Source organism: Camponotus vicinus, unplaced genomic scaffold (assembly GCF_025532165.1).
Source record: "Camponotus vicinus isolate PSW18456_S1 unplaced genomic scaffold, iyCamVici1.0 SCAF_4, whole genome shotgun sequence".
NCBI lineage: Eukaryota > Metazoa > Arthropoda > Insecta > Hymenoptera > Formicidae > Camponotus > Camponotus vicinus.
The window spans coordinates 19,657,574-19,676,457 of record NW_028141976.1 but is presented as its reverse complement, the minus strand read 5'-3'; the positions used below and the strand labels follow the sequence as shown (position 1 = coordinate 19,676,457).

The 18,884-nt window shown below is 30.4% G+C and overlaps 1 protein-coding gene across 1 annotated transcript in view; it reads right to left on the bottom strand.

Moving 5' to 3' along the window:
• LOC145969917 (dipeptidase 1) overlaps positions 1 to 14,471 on the bottom strand; it is a 109,776-nt gene extending 95,305 nt beyond the window's left edge. The window contains exon 1 of the mRNA XM_083096255.1: positions 13,850 to 14,471. Within this exon, the coding sequence (XP_082952381.1) occupies positions 13,850 to 13,855 (6 nt within the window). The 5' untranslated portion in view covers positions 13,856 to 14,471. The remainder of the gene's footprint in view (positions 1 to 13,849) is intronic.
• Between the last annotated feature and the right edge of the window lie 4,413 nt (positions 14,472 to 18,884).

Genomic DNA, 18,884 nt, shown 5'->3' with positions numbered 1-18,884 from the left:
CTAGTCGCTAAATTTTTTTGTTGAAGCAGCAGATCTGTATAATCGGTTCGCATCTATATTCGCTTCTGTTAACTGCGTGTGCGGCGGGTAGATCCATTATTATAATTAATTATTTCTATTCGCGAAAGACGGATGTCATTAAAGGAGTCGACACCGCGGTGCTCATTATTAAAAGTTATTTGGGGATTCGTAGCTGCCGAAACTCTAACAAGTCTCGTTTAGCGCGGAATTCCGGGACTTTTCTTGTATGCTTTTTTGTCTGCCGCGTGACATATGATACCGCGGTGATCGCGCTCGAATGCCGGCCCATCGCTGCCGGCTAATAATCGGATAATCAATATTATAAAACCGCTTTGCATCTGCACGAATCTGTCTGTCATTAAAATTTATTCATATGTTAAATATATTAATTCTTGTTATTATAATATTATGTTTTATTTGCAGCCACCTTGTATTCTCGATCCTTCCTTGTGAACTGTTAACACGGACTCCCCCCCTCTGCCAATTTCGAGACGGGGCTAGTCGAGCGTCCGTCGCGATTTTTCTGAGAATTTTGCATTTTTTTTGTGTACTGCCGATACGGTAAATTTTATAGAGCGGTGCGGATTACCGCACCTGGCGCCCATATATTTGGTTTTGGAGAGAAACGTTTTTTTTTGTTATGTAAGGAGATCGCGCCGAAGGTGTGCCGTGGGCCAAAAACACCGGCCACGTAAAATCATTAGCCCTTAAAGAATTAACGGTCACAATATATATATATATATATATATATATATACAAGCCGTTATAAAAACTAGAATATTAAAAATTGTTAAAAAAGAAATTGTTAAAAATCAAAATTTAAAAAATACGAGAAAAAGAAAGATATTACAAAATTAGAGTAATATTTGCTCGAATATTTATTCGAAGAAAAAATATGTAATTTGCAATTAACAATTCCATATTTTTTCTTAAAAACAACTATGTGTTTTCTTTACACCAATTGATTCCTCTCATTATTTTGTACATAACAGTATTAAGGTAAGATAATCGAAAAATGAATATTTTACAAGATATTTTACGGTTTATGTAAAATTAAGAAATTATTTCAAGCCTCATAACTCAAAAAGTACTTAACGAAAATGTACTTAATTATAGTGTTTTGGAAAGCTCTCGAGATGAGCTACAAGAATGTACAAAAATATATAGGATGTTCCATTTAAAAAAATTGAAGTGACCTTCACGTGACCTTCAAATGACTCTTCAAGGTCAAACCAATGATACCATCTTATGGCCCCCTCGAAACCATACAACTTTTGTCTAAAACATTTTTCTCTATCTTGCTTATTTTTCGAGTTATTTGGCTGCCTAAGTTAAAATGGGTCACCCTGTATATATATATATATATATATATATATATATATATATATATTGTCAATATTAATAAATGTTACTATGTATGATTAGTATTCAAGTATAAATAATTATTTGTTTTTTTTCTTTTCTTAATCTTTTTAAATTATTTATTTCTAACGGATATTTTAATATATAAATAATTATACATTTAAATGAATTGCCTCAATATTAGAGGAAGTTGTCGTATTTAATACGTAATAAATACTGAACAGATTTTATCAAGCTGCCATTGATGCATCTGCTCGAGTATGAATTTAGATAATTAATCATAATAGATAATTTTGTAACATTAGAAACATCATATATTTGTATAAGAATGTTAATTTGCGGTTTCATAAACGATGTGAATCAGCCGCGGGCGTCGCGACTTGATATCGACAAGAGTGATATTAAATTTTGCATTTTCTCTTTCCGATAAATGCTAGGAACAAGTTCGTTATTGCGGTTAGACGATAACACTGTACGAAGGATTTCGATGAGAACCTTATAGTTTAATTAGGTTAGCTAAAACTTTGATGGCACGGAAACATTTCTACTAACAGCAATCGATAGTCGTAAATAACTGAATTTTGTTCACGCTATATATTAGTTGGATACCTCGGGGAATCCGCTGTAGTGTAATAAAGCATATAATTTTTTAAATTTATTATTCGACCTTATTTGAACTTATTTAATAAAACAAGACAAGAGATTGATATTCTTCGTAATTTTTTTCTATATAATTATAATTTTCTGTATAATTATACATAATACAAGAATTACTCAAATTTATTTTTGATCGTGTGCTCCTGAGATTTAATTTTGATAACATGAAATAAAACAAGATTTTAAATTTAAATGCAATAATCTTTTCAAGTTATTTCTTTCTCTTCATATTAATTTTATTTTAAAATTTTTACAAACCATTAGATTAACATTCCGGTTAATATTTAAAAGGATCAATCATTCTTTATATAAAAAATCTAAATTAAATAAAAAAATATAAATATAAAAATTAGTATACATTATTGTAATTACAAAATTTATTTTATAAAAGACTTTTATATGTATTACACACACATACACATATACACACATATTTGTATTTAAAATTCTTATATTTATTTTCTAAAAATTTTCTGATATATCAGCGTTTAAGCAATTCGATTTAGGGCGATACGATTTCAAGAACCGATCGATCGCTCAATAAAGCATCAGAAGTCAGTTCAGAAGCTTGCACGCTCGCAGGGATTATAAATCGAGACTCGATAATGATCCGTAATAGATGGTTTCCCCCGTTTTGAAACGGCCGAGCCTGCAAAAGTCGCTTGAGAGACGTGGTATAACGATTATTCATGCTTACCATCTTTCTGGACGTTTCGCGAATTAAGTCCTTGGACGTGCCGTGAATCTCGAGATCGCCTGGGATCGCATCATGCCATTCGATCCCGAGAAACAGTATGTCGAGAAAGGTTTTAACATGGAAATTCGATTTCAAAGTTTGATTTCTATTTTTCGATTACTTTGTATGTGTGTGCGTGTGTGTATGTGTGTGAAGCCACGATATTAATCCCCCCTTCTTCTCTCTCTCTCTTTCTCTCTCTACCAAGTATAAATTCATCATATAACGTTAAACTAAAGAAAGTAGAAATAAGGTAGAAAAATGATATTAATATAATGGCAAAAAAATATAAAAATTTGATACGAGTGAAATATGTATATAATCTATAATTTATGTGCATCACACATTAAAATAAATATAAAATATTTAGATAAACTTATTATATAAATTTATTAATTTTAATATAAATATAAAAGTAAACGTAATCTATGCTATATAAGTGTATCACATGCTTTTTAGAGCTCAAGAATACATATAATATAAATATTATATATGTGTCTTTTATATATACATATATTTATTTTCTGTTCCTTAAATGCCAATAAGACATTGATATAAGCCATTATATGTATGTATGTGCTTTATCGATTTTGCTAAGAAGAATTAAACTTGCTGTACTATAAAAATAAATGCATAACTATATCATATTTTGTACATGTGGATATTACAATACTTCCCATCATTCTGAGAGCGCTATTAGGAAGGTATACAGACTTTAATTTATTTTTTTTTATATATAAAATATTTAATACTTTATTAAGTCGACTATATATCTGCACTGCGGCAGGTGCGATATCGTTTCGTCCAATTACAATTGCGCTTAAAAAGTTTCTCATCAATTGAGTATCTCGAGCGTGCGATCGAGGATCGATCGATCCATTAATCCTGCCAGCTCCTAATCCGGGATAACATTGGATTCTCGTGGTAGCGGATAGAAAGTTTCGCCGCCGGTATGTTACGTGCAAAAGCAGCGCGTCTGCTTTTGATCCTGCAGGTCGCGTCGCATAATTCATGAATAAATAAGAAACAACTTTTAAAACAAGCTGACTGAAAAACGCACAGAGATGACGACAACGATGATGACGACGACTCGACGGAGTCGTAGGGAGGACAGAAGAATCCTAGAAATCCAACGACTCCAGTTGCCGTCTTGCTTCCTGTGTGACCCGCAAATCTTTCTTATTTTCCGACCTCCTTTCGCCGGAGTGCACCCACTCTCTGACCTTTTCGCCTGGCTTCCCCTCGTTCTCAATCCTTCGCATCTTCTAGTCTCTCTCGTTCATGATTCCCCGAGAGGATGGCTTCGAAATTTTCATATATTATGCAAACATCGTTCTCTTTGACCCGATGCTCTTTTATTTTTGTTTATTCATCCGTTTATTTCCGCTGTTTCATTTCGCATTACAACATTTAGTACTTTTGCTTTTCAATTCTGCATCTGAATTGTGTTTTGCTGTAACTATTTTATTCGTATTTAACAAATGCGCTGATGGTGGTTCGAAATCAGGACCGAAACATACATAATAAATAATTTTCAGCAAGAAAGTAGAATGCGCACCGTTTACATTTCGGCTTTTAATTAACTCCTATTTCGCTGTAACTTGCTTTAATAATTGACAATGTGAATTTTGCATTTGTTTCAAAATCCATTATATATAAAGATAATCTGTATATATCCGTATAAACTCCTTTTAAATAGAAAATTTTCTCTTATAACAATCAAAGTGCAATATGGTAAACATGTAGAATATATTAAGTTGTTTCTTGATTTTATTCTACACTGATAGTATGTTTACAAAAATAATATTTATACAAATATAATTAATCAGTATAACTTGAATCAATATTTCTTTTTTGTCTTCAAAAATCTCTAAAATTCCCTCATCAAGCAAGAAATCTCGTTACTTCAATAAAGTCGCATTACTTGAGTTGCACTTATTCTTTTCCGAGGAAATCAATTTCCGCGAGTAGAACGAGAGCTAGAGCTATATTTAAATCTTTATCCGCATTTGTTAGCAAACTCGACCGTAACCTTTCTCGATATTTCTCAACCACGGTCGCCGATTTAAATGCAATTCACTTTGGAATGGTCTCCGCGTATTTATTATCTCGTTTTTCGTGATCAATTATTATTTTTTGACTAAGCTACAGCATTCTCGCCAGCTTCTATATCTTTCGATCGAGTTTGTGCAGCGTAAAATTAAAAAAAAAAGACAATACTTGCCACACGGATATTATACCTTTCCATTTAATGTCACTTTCGTTATTAGTTTCGTTTCTGCCTCTTGCGCTTTCCTTTCTTTCCTTAGTCATAAAGAAATATTTTTCGACCACTGCACATAACTCGCTAAATCATTTAAACATTTTAATGGAAAAAAGTACCGGTCAGCCGTTTTCCGTAGCACGTTCATAATTCACTCACAAGCGATCTGAAATTTATATTTCATCGGGGAACGAAACTCGCTCTTCTCCCCATACTACTTTTGCAACCATAAAACAGAAGCTTGTATCGAATCATATTTTTCGAGAGATAATGTAAATAATGATTCTTTACTTAATCAAATCTGAAGTTCTTTTAATCTAAACTAATTGTGATAGTCTAAACTAATAAGAAAATTAAAGAATAAGAATAAGAAAATTAAATAAAAGAAATAGGCTCAAAAATAATAACGGTTATTCAGAGACAAAAAATGACTAATAGGAACCGAAGCGCGGTAATTATAGTGTAAGAATAAATATATATATAATAATAATAATAATATAATATATACATATAATTAAAGTGCAAGAAAAATTTTCTTTGTAATATAATAAAAATAAATTTTTTTCCTACGCTCTAATTATTGTCCCTCAATCTTTATTTGATATATAAGAAATTATAATAACATACACAATTTTACGATAATTCATTTCTTTTTTGTAAAAAAATATAATTGAGTAAATAATTGAGTAAAAAAAAATTATATTTCACAAAGTCCTAGACATTTATATATTATGTAAATTTTTATATTATGTGCTATAAAAAGTATAGTTAGAAGTATAGTTAAAAGTAAAACAAGAACATGCTTTGAAGAGAAAAAAGTATGGATATTGTGAAAAGAACACAATTTATAACATGTTTGCATTAATGTTTCATATAGAACTAATTTTTTGCAAATATCTGACTCTCAGCGTATCTTTTTTATTTTTCAATCAAAGATATAAAATATATCAAAGCATGTATCAACTGTAGTTGAGAACATACTAACTTTAACGTAGTAGGATATATAAAGTGGAAAGAAATTGAGAGTTATAACGCTACACTCTATCTAAATTTAAAAATAGCATAGTGGCGTTTCTCCTTTAGTTTCTACTCATGGTCAAATGGAAATAGTACTATTATTTTTTCACGAAGATAACAAAGATTTCCGTTTATTCGTATAATAAATTATTATTCATTATTGCAATTTAAAATATTGAAAATTTTGATTGACCTCAACTTGCGAATTGTATATAACTATAATAATAATAAAAATATAATACATAATACGTATATTTATTTTTAGTTTTATTAAAATTTTATATATAACGCGTGCTGATAGTTTGCGAAATAAAATACAATCTTATACCGTTTATTTTATGACCAACTATATTGTAATATTGATGAGTCAAAAAATGTTTGATCGTTTTTTGCGAAAAATGAAAATAATCATGAAACACATTACATTCCAACGTTTCTCATTTTTTAAATGTTTCGTGGATATATAGTGCTTTAATAACTCTTCGATTAGCTCTCTAATTGCCATGAGTGGTGATGGGGCTTTCGTTTAAGCGGAGCGCTTATAAAGCGCTGCGAAAACTTTTGCTGCGCCCTAGTTTGTTACAGAATGCTTATGAATACTTTGTAAGAAGTAGCGAGAATCTCTTAATCCTTCCCCACTTGATACTTTCCACGTGCCGCGTTCGTACGAATCTTTTTAGTCGATTAGCGTGATTACATTAAACATGCAAATCCACCAATTCGACGATCGAGACTTCGACCGTGCGACGGGCAGCTTCTCAGGCTGACAACCAGTTCCCTCTTCTCGGATTTGTCGTTAAGACTTTTTATAGATGTCAAATAATCGGAAGAAAAAGAAAAAGCCTGAGTCAGCATTCCAGTTCGAAGTATATATCGCGGAAATAAAATAGATAATGGTTGGTACATATTGTACATATAAACGGAAAAGTATGACAGTAAATAAATATAAAAACACACACACAGACATATTTAATTCTAAATATAAATATCTTGTTATTTATATTAAGATAATTAAAAAGAAATTAACTTGAATTATTTGTAAAGAAAGTAATAAAAAGCCATTGAAAATTGGAAACGAGATCAGAGTCGTAATCAGAAAACCACAATCTTCTCTTTGTAATCGTTTCTTTAGTATTCCTTTTTTCATTTTTCTGCAATGGATCTTCGTAAAATTTCTTCCTCTTATAATTTTTTTCTTTTACCTTAAAAGATATATGACTAACATTACGCATAATTGTCATATTTGCGATCGAAATTTTGAATAAAAGACTCGTATATTGGTTTCATTTGCGCTGCATTTGAAACATAGATGTAACGGCAGAGAATAGCCGACCGCGAATATAACAGAGTATAATTTTGGGCGACCCAATTCGCCGAAAATGTAAGAGGATTATGAAAACGCGTCGCGTTCGCGAGAGTCTGAATGATTATTTGCGCTCGTGCTGGCGAACCCAAATAAATTACTTGCGGTTCCACTTGGAACGCCGCGCCGTGTCGCGCCGAACGATCGAATGCTAGGTTGGATTGTGTCGTAAGTAGGATTTGTGAGTTATTACAGTATTACAAATCCGCGTCATGGATTCGCCAGTAGCTTGGAGTACTCTGAAGATATCGTTTCGCTTAGATACTAGCAATCAGAAATATAAATTATATGAGATTGCAGATATTAAGCGCGATATGATATGCTTTGTTGTATTTTTATAGAATTTATATATATATAGAGATAAAAAAGATTCCAACAGTCGATATGCAGATTATTGTAAAATGCAGATTATTGAGAATAATTATATTTAAATAATTTTTAAATAAAATATTGCATAAAAAATTTTTTCATAAAAATAGCAGAGATGATATAAATACGTAAAATATATTTCAATGAAAAAAATTAAATTTATTATATATGAAATAATAATTTTAAAGAAATTATTGCAAAGAAAATTTTATTTAAAATAATATTTAAATTTTATTTAAAATAATATTTAATAATATTAAAATTTGTTAATAATATTTAAAATTTTCAAGTTTTTTCCCATTGATTATTTCAAATATTATTTCTGAACCGTTTATAGAAATGTAGTTCGCAAACGTACTCTGCAACATAGTTTCGGAACAGGTTACTACTCCGTGACGTTTCCAATCGCTTGAAAGAACATTTTGACGCCAGCACCTTGCGAGGCAACATATCCGGTGAGACTAGAATTTCAAAGTTTCTCAATTTACGGTTTGCCCCTATAACTACTCTAGATATGTTAGAATCCCTTTAAATACTATATATAATTAGCCAGCATCTCTTGATTTTCTTCGCTTATGCGGGAGATCAAAGATCGTCTTATGTTAGTCAATTAGCGAGAAATTTTAGTAATTTGTAGATAAATGCGATTTTCACTTGTTTGTTTCTTTTTGGTTGAATTAATATTTGATATATATTTATCTTTTAATAACACACAATAACGAATACTAGTAGAAAATGGAACTGATATTTCTTTTGGATTTTCTCTTCGTATCTCGAATGCGTTTCTTATAGTATGTATTTACGATTGTGTCGATCTGAACGGTCTAAAACGATACGTGGATCCTTACGTAGCGATTTTCCAGTTAGATGTACTCTGCTCGTCTCGTTCTCCTTTATGACGCATTCGGCGCGTGTAATACCTCTTTCTATACGTGTCTGACATAAAACTACCTGGATGCAATCCATGGCAGCAGTAATACCGACATGAGCAAAACGCAATACATATGCTAACGATATCGTCGCGCGATTTATGGACAAGCGATACAAGGTGTTCCGCTTAAACCGGCGGTTGTCAGCCAAGTGTGTCTCGATGGACGGCAAGTATGGTCGCTCGAATGGAAAACGGGGATTTCGATCAACGAGGGAATACATAATTAGACGGCCGACATTGTACGAATCGCGCGACGCACTGGGTTATCGATGAGATTCTCTTGTCAACTAAGTCGTCAAACATCTCTCTGTTCGGGCTTATTTATTTTATCGATGTTATATTTTATCTGTAATTATTTATTAATAGTGAAATTGCATTCATGAATTTATTGCTGAGACATTTATTTTACCATCAATTTTATAAATTATCTTCTTTGTTCTTTTTTGAAATATTACAGTCATTAAATGAAAACCATTGAAGATATTATATAGAGAAAAATCATATTTTATATTATAAAATTAAAAAAAATGCGGAGAAGTATTTATATAAAAATATATATAAATATATCTATACCTTCGATTACATATATAAATTCTTTATTGATTATAAATTTTATATAATATATGTATATATTATAAATATTTTTATATTCATTGGTCATAAATCGACATTTTTGCTAACAATTATTTAAATGAAGAATTTAAATTAGTAGGGATTTTTAAGAGATTAGTAGGGTTTTGTAAGAGATTGTTGAAAACATGATTCATAAAATGGATAACGTAAAATGGACAATCATTGGTTGTGCATTTACATGAATACATTATTCAATTTGGATATACATAACAGTATTGCTTTTGAATATACATAACAGTAGAACATCTTTTGAAACTCGAATATTGCGCAAAAGAACGTTTCTTAAGTTGTTAGAATTGTTCTCTGATACGCGCTATGCATACCATAAAATTTTTAATTTCGATTTTAGTGAAATGCTCTTTTATGGATATGATGATTATTGTTAATAACGATACAGGCAAATGCAAGTAATGTAATAAACTGGCTTACATGCATATAGAACTATTCTCTATTTGTACTTTGCCTAATTATTGCACGTTTATTCGCATATGCGTATGTATTTACATGTTGCGTTTAACATCATGCCTTGTGTTACATTTTTTGTTCAATTAATTGATTACGAGTTTTGTAGTATAATTAATCGAACTATTAGTTATAAAATGCTATACCCATATTCAATATTATCAAAACATATCGCTTACATTTTTCTTCTGAAACTATTATAGATATATATGTATTACGTACATTCTGCAATATATTATTACTATATTAATAATTATTTTATTATATTGATAAAATAAAATAATTTATCTGCAATAATAAATAAATTATTTACAATTTACCGAGAATTAAAATCCTATTAACGATACAACTAAACTATAATTCCTATTCTGTTCTTCATTGTAAATTTGTTAGAATAAAAATTTTGATTTTATAATAAATAAAATAAATTATTTATATTAGAAAAGTGTATGTGTGTGTATATAAGAGAAAGAGAGAGAGAGAGAGAGAAAGGGAGAGAAAGAGAGAGGGAGAAAATGTAAAATTTAATTAAAATAATTTTGATTTAACTTTAATAATAGTTGAAAAATTTTATCGATACGAGATTTCATTTAATAAATTTTTTACAATTAGATTCACAGCATTTTTACAAAGTATAAACTACTTAAACTGTTTTCAATTATTTAAATTGAAATGTATATTTATAAAACATAATTTTGAATTAAAATTATAAATTGTTATATCATATAATTTGATTTTAAAACCACAAAGGTATAAAGCGAATTTCTTTTTCGATAAAAAAGCATTTTTTATGATATGTTCGATAATACATATATTCGAAAATTTATTGCCTGTTTATAATTCCTAAAAAATAATGCAAAAGATTTGCTTAACGTAATTTATAGACTACTAAATTTGAGTTATTTCAAAAATGAGAAATATGATACAAATAACATAACATTGTTGTGAATTATTCTAATTATTTTAGAGAATCAACTGCTGTTGTCTATGATTACGCGATACGAATTGTATACAATTAAATAGTATTACGTTGATTTTAACGATATATGCTGAAAGCGCGTATATTGTTTATGTATACACTTCTCAACACGTACAGTTTTAAATATTTTCTTTAAAAACACATTTTATAAATTGCACACTTTACACGTTAACAAATAATTTACTATGGATAAAAAAGCAAATAATTAAAATTGTATTTTGTTTGAGATGTCAAAGAAAATATAATTTTTGCTAAATGCTTGTTTAAAATTGAAATTTTGTTTTTTCTTTTCACAGAAAAATTATTTTGGTTAAAATGTAATTTTATTAAATTTAAAATAAGAGAAATACGTACGTAAACAATACTAATGCGTGTCTGTTAATTTCACTTCTATGTAAACGCTTGCAGAATGTTGTGTGGTCGTGCTCTGTTGGTTGTAGCAACGCTATCCGCATACAACTCCAATTTGCATTGCTAATATAAATATCAAGCTTGAAGCACAAGATAACCTAGCAGATTCCAGCATTCACCAATGTCTGAGAGCAGTTGCTGATTACGTTCTTAATTGGCGGTTTCTTACTTGTGTGTTTCCCATTTTCGCATTGTTTCACGTATTCACGGATCACTGGAAAGTGCGAGATTATTTCCACTTTAATTTTAAGCACATTTGTAAACTCTCAACAATAAAAATAGAATTGCGATTATGAGAAAAGTTGCTTTCTATAAACGATATTTACAGCGTAGAATCAGAGGTACTTGAAGCTCTTAATTCACCGCTTAAAGTTTTTAAACAGAATTTTTTGTTAGACGCGAGATATATGCAATTTATCTTGGTGGATGCTTTGGTTTTTTTCTTGTCGACACCTATCCGGAACTTTCCAAAATTTCTCACGCCAACTTGAAGCTTAAAGTGAAGTATGCCGTAAATGTCTTTCAAACATTTTTCTTTTTTTTCCTCTTTAATCTATACTTGAAACTATCAAGAGGAAAATCTTCGGCAAGTACCGACGTGTTAGCCGTGCAAATAAAATTTACCACCCAAGTTTGCGGCCGAATTTACCTAGTACGCTTTGAGTTTCCAAGTTTATCATAGTGTGCATCTTTTAATAGGCTCGGATAATAGTTTAACATTACGGCATTATGGAGAAGATGCAGTTAAGAACCTCTTTACATATTACAATAATCTATTATTATTTCTGTGATGACACGGATATATAATTATACATAAAAGATTGATAAATTAGTAAATTAGTTTAATTACATACTCGGAGAGCATACAGTTTTAATTTTTTATGCAGAATATAATTTAAAAAACCCGTTATTTAAACGTAATTACATTATATGTGTATTTTTAACATATGGAATGTAATGTGAAAAGATTAAATATTTTGTATATAAAATCTAAAGAGAATGAAATAAAAAAATAACAAGAATTATATTACACGCGCAAATGAAATTATAAAATATGCTCAAAAATTATGTTAGAGCTCGTATTTATTAAAATAATACAAAATTTACGCATCATCGATTAAGTCATTCGCGAGTACCATAGTCAGGAACACTTCCCAATTGGAGTCGGCTAAGTTAGTGGAAGTTATGCCACGCTGCGCTCCAACTACCATGGATGGAAATTCGCCCAGGGGTATTATGGCGTTGGTGTCACGGGGTCGACAGACACCAGAGAGCTAACCCACTGTAATTCTCCAGATGATTTTAATCCGTTGTCACTTAAATCATTCCTTATTAGAAGTTTTGTCGCATTTGAACATTTCATTTAACTTGTTCCATAAAGGTAGTTAAAGACTGACATTACTCTTAATTAGACTTCTTGAATAAATTTTCTAAGTGTTGGTCGTTACGAATCTTTTGGAAATATCTGGGGTCTGTCAACAAAAAGAAATAATTCAACTAAAAATATATTTTATTATAGTAAGGCATCAAGCCTTGCTGTATAGTGTCCACGATATATCTATTTTTCTTTGGTTTGCAATATGTGAACCGAAAAAAAAAATATATGTATGTATGTATGTATGTATGTATGTATGTATATAGTAGACGCATATCTCTCATACACAAAGCGCATCCCAATACATACGCTAGTGTAAATTTTCAATTGAAATAATTTGTTACTGCATTTTAATTAATTAATTGCAGAAATTAATTAGCATAAAACAATTAAAATTGTGTTTTAGAAATTGTTTCAAAAAATTCTATTTTGCCATGTGATCGCAATTGTAACTTTTCATGCTTTGCTCTGGAAATAGATGATAAATTTCAATAAACAGACGATACAATTATGTAATAATTAACAGATTATTTATTCATTTTATTATTATAATTATGAAAATTTTTTGTTGAAAAAATAGAAATTAACAAGGCAATATAATTTATTTATAAAACTATAATTTAACAATAGAAAATAATGAGATAAAATTTACGAGATATCTTGCTTTTAGTACATTTTAATCTAATATTATATGTTTGTTTGCTTAAGTGAAGATAGAAGGAATAATGTACGTACTTATAAATTATCTCTTACATAAGATAAGTTAATATTATCTCTCCTAAGATAAGGAGATTAACAAAAATTATATAATATATATAATGTATTTCTCAGGTAAATATTTAACATGTATTATTATTTGATACCATGTGATTCTCGTAAACTGTACACAAAGTGTACAAAATTATTTATATATTTTAAATTGTAACAAAAAATAATTTTGTAATTTTACATAGATAATCGCAATATTATAACTTAAGCTAATAAATTTAATATAAATGTAGAATTTTTATAATACAATTTCTGAGAATATCTTAGATAAATTTAAATTCTTCTAATCGTGCTACCACCTACAATACATATTTTTGTGCAATATTAATCAATTCACAAATTTTAACTTTCGACTTGCACATTTTTGCAAATACTCCCTGATCTGCATTTGTTCTGTAGAGTTTCGAGTCGTGCAGAAACTTTGCGAGATAAAAAAGGAACTTCTCGAAAATCAAAAATTAAAATAATTATCAATTATAAAAGAAATTACAATTACACTCACCCTCATGGTTGAAGTCTCACATGGTCCCACCGACGCTGAAAAACACCTTCAGCCTGCAGTGGGTTCGCGTCTGTCACCCATCCGCCATACTCTGCTGTTGCTCGGAAAAACAACCGATGGGCGTCACTTGTTTTTGCACAAGACAATTCTCACACTCGACCCCGACCTTCAATTTTCGATACCGCAATCCTTGATTCAAATTCTTCTTATACGTCCAAATTTCACGTTCAGATATTGCATCTAATCTTTGCGACCGCTTATTCAATTGTTACTTGACATCTCGCAAATTATTCGGAGTAATTGTTATAGCTAAATTGTTAGACAAGTCAGATATAAGTTAACCGAACAAATTCATGGAGGATATGAGCAACCGTGAAGAAATTTGCGGATAAGAATTTTTATACAGTTTCAATGAAACTTTTAACCTTTCTTTATCATGTGTTCGTGGAGCAATGGAGACAGCGGTAGAGAATATGGTCTGTCGAAAGCTCGAACGCAAATTTGGAGATCTGCGGAAACGTGGTCCGCGGAAACTTTCTCGCACAGCATCGAACCGAGCAAACGAACAACCGGGTTGATGCGAGGTCGTGGCCCGGCAGCCGGCGACTGGCTGCTGCTAGAAAGCTCGCAAGCTCGAGCCAGTCGGTCTGGCTAGGCGCAAGCTCCCTACTACGCGGCCTCGAAACACCCAAGCGAGCACAACGCCGCGCATCTATCGCCCACCCTCCGCGAGAGAATTTCTTCTGGCGAGTCGCGTCACTGAGGAAAACGCTGCCAGATATTTGGCAGCTTGCGGCGCCTTCAAACTGCGCAGAGTACATTCGATTCCTGTCTCTTTTTATGAGGTTGAAAAATAGAAATTGTTTGAAATTTGGTATTATTTTAGTGGAAGTGCAAATTTCATAATATAAACGTATGAAAATGATCTTTCGTTATCACAGTTAATATGAAACATATTTTGTTTTGTCTATCTGTTATATGTAAGATTGGATTTACTAGAATTACAACAATTTTAATCTCTTATATGTTATGAAATTTTGACTTCTATTAGACTATATTAGAACATTATCATTTTTCTGATTAATAAAAGAACAAGAGAAAGTAATGAATTTTTTCTGAAGTTTTTTAATGCTTACAGAATGAATTACTTTCTCATGAAGTGCCGATTCCGCATGGATGAACCGGATTTAATCCGTCGCAAATCGCCGTTAATCGCGAAAGCTGATATCGATATTAATGACAGCGCGGATATAATGCTACATTCGTCGGTATTCCAATGATTGATCGATAATGAATTACTCCGCCATTTCCGGCTGCAAGCGTATATTAGTCGATTTTATGCACCATTTTTTTTAATTTTATGTAAAATGGAAATACATTATTTTGATCGAAATTTTTCTTGCATAAACTTCGATAATAATTGTATACATATAAATGAGCTTACTTTTTAAAAAATTAAAATTAAAATCTTAAATGTCAAATATAAAGAAGACGCATATGTTTTTTTTTAATTAAATTTATTCAAAATAAGAATGATGATAATAAAATTTTTGTTTTTGATTATGTTTTAAAAAATTGATTTGTAAAAATTTAATTTGTAGAAACTTTACTTATTCAATAGAACTTTACTTATTCAATATCTTATAAGTTAAATTATTAATAACAGTATTTTAATTAAGAGAAAAAATTCGCTTTGAAATATAGAAGAAAATCGATCGTAAAAATAAAAGAATCAACAGCTACTAGACAGCTTAGTAGATCTATACTTCAATTTATACGTTAAGATCTTTTACGATGCGCACTGATATATATTTCGCAATGGCATTTGTGGCGCAAGGTTTATGACAAGCATAAAAAGTTTTATCGTCGATCGCATTGTCATAGGAGATGTGTCTTCGACTCGCGAAAAAAGGCGAATGTGAAAGAAAAGGAGAGAAAAATGAGGGGACAAATTTTCATTAATTATTCTTGACGAACCGACGAAAATGCCACTACGTTTGGAGCATAGTTTGCGAGCTCACGCGTGTGGCAAACCTGAGCACAATTGTGGCACTGCGGATGGCCACAAAGTGCTTTGATAGCGTGAACGCGAAGCTGTGCAAGCTGGTTCATATGGGTGAAGAAGGGACTCGGACATCACTTTTACTTTGCGCGTTTTAATTAATTCCGCGCGCAAAAACGAATTCCAGAAGCGCGCCAACACGAGGCGGTCATGCGCGAGAATGCTTTGTTCGTGCATTTTTGGAAAAAGGTTCTCTATTTTGATCAAGGAAATATTTTGAATAACAATTTACTGTAATCATTGAAAAAAAATCAGATTAAATAATTATCAAAGCAATGCTTTATGTTATATGCGATATATTACAAGAAATTTTAGAAATACACATATGTTATTATAAGTAAAAGAAACATTGAAAAGATTTTATTATATATATATAAACGTAAAAGACTTTGTTTAATATATATACATTTATAATAATTTTATTTATACAGAATGAAAATACTAAAGAAATATGTTTATATATTATCTGTAGAAAGTAGATATTTCTTTTTTTAACGAAATATAAGTTAATTCTTCATAGCTGATAATATTAAAAATAAAAAAAAAAATTTATTAAATTAAAGTTACTTTTTAAGTTTCAAAACAGAAAGTTGTTCTAAAAATGTTATATTTAAAAATATATATTTCCCTTTTAAAACAAATATTTGTTTAAACATAAACTTTAATACATTTTAATTCTTTCTATATTAAATTTAATATAAAAAATATAAATATTAATAATGCTTTATTCATTAAAAAATATGTTAATATATGTTTTATAGATTTTATGTATTCTTGACATGTATAATATAAAATATTTGTTTTGGTGAAATAGAAATGAATTTTACAATCATGAACATAACAATTAATCAAATAATAAAGATAAAAAATATAAAGATACACGTATTTTACAAATTTTTAATAAGGTACGAAGCACAAGAATGCTATGGATATTCTAAATAAAGGATCGCGTGCGATTGTTTAATCGTCAAACAGAATAATTCAAAATAACGATCAATCGAATGATACGGTCTTCGTGTAACGTTTATTTTGCTCACGCATGCGCACACAATTCGACAAAAACACGGTGTACTTTTAATTAAAACGCAAATGCAAAACAGTTCCTTTCGCACACGTTTTATTATGAGAAATCGTCGAATTGCCAAATGCGTTGTAATTTTGCTTGCGTTGCGTTTGCCGTACTAGTGATAACCCTTTGCCGCGTTTGCCTCCTTCTATGTGTGTATTTCGAACATATATTATCCCGCCAGTTTACGCGACCTGAGGCAAGTGTCGTTACACGCGGGATTCGTGTCTCTCTCCCTCTCTCTTTCTCTCTCTCTCTCTCTCCCCCCTTTCTACACATGAATCGATATCACGCGTCAGTTAGTCTCTAAAACGACGCTTGTCGCAATTATTGTTATTCTCACAGCTAAATCACTTTATCATTTTCTATTTATGTAAATCATTTGCTTTCTCGCAAAGATAATACACGTTGACTTATAGAATTTTAAAAAAATTATACATGAATGTTTCGATTTTTGATAAACATCCGTTTAAACGTAAGAGTTTTCCAAACTATCTAAAAAATTTATTATTATTCTATTTTTCAATATTTTATATATTTTTAAACTACTTGCTTAAAATTTTTTATTATTTTTAATTACATGAAGTAAATTTCACAAAATTACATTACTTATTGTGTCATTATTCACTTCATTACAAGATCAAATGTTCTAATATTTTGATAATTAACAACAATATTAAATTCTAATAACAATGAAAGTATATCCATTTTTTAACACTAACTCTTAAATGCATTTTATAGGCCTATAAGATTAGCAGAGTATGTGCGATTTAATAACATGTGAAAATGATGCTATATTTAATGATTAAACATCAATTTATATTGGAGTATCGAGTGAATCAATAATTATGAAATAATCATTTGTGATACATTAACAGATCCCGAAATTTTTTAACACAATAGTATCACGAATTTTGGACATTAGGATCGCATCATTACATTAATTGGCGCCTGGATTTTTGGAGTAATTAGAGTGCTCCGATTAATCATCCGAGCAAGCTTCAAAAAACCAAGAGATAGGTCATCGATGTTCCTTCTTGGGACTTTCAGCCTTCTAATGTCTATTAATCTATCTTGTCTTGGATAGATTCCAGCATTCGTGACACACTTCTTAACGATGTCTTCGATCATGTAGTCCTTCAGATTGACAAGCGACGTTTTAGTTACAAGTTCGTAAGATAAAATTTCGTTCTTTCCTTTACATTTTATTCAACTCTTGCAATTGCCAGAATTCTACGCTTCTACACGAAGAGAACAACAAATGTGTAATATTCGCCCTGCGTATTAGTTTATGAATTCGTTTAACGTAAAGCGTAAATGACGAAACGAAATGATGAAACGAAACTACCAGAAATACGAAAAACCCACCCCGACAATGCGACTTAAATATTCAAATTACGACATTCGAATGCAGATGAGACCGCAAAAAAAGAATTCGCAGGAAAGGCTGGGGATGTTCTTCTCGTATTTTGTGCGTATACGCGTAGCTACATGCAGGTACCTGGATGACATCCAACTAAATTTTTATTCAAATGGTTATTTTAGCGAAACTTTTTCTCCTTGTATATCCCTCTTTGTTATTTTATAAATATATTATGTAATATCTCGTAATCACATGTCACAAAAATATGTCTCGATTCAATGTTAACATGGTATATAAGATATTTTTAAATATGTGCGGTTTTCTCGAACATAAATCAGGTCTTTGTAATAATATATATTGTTCGTCAAGCAATCATTTTTTGTATTACATAATAAATAAAATTTCACTGAATTTATTGTTGGAAAAAAGTCGATTAATGACTTGATAACCAAAAGAAGAATTGTGTTGCAGATATTTTTATTTTGAATAAAAAGAAATATAGCGTACATTTTGGGATTGTTCGAAAATGTAAACTTGATGCAAC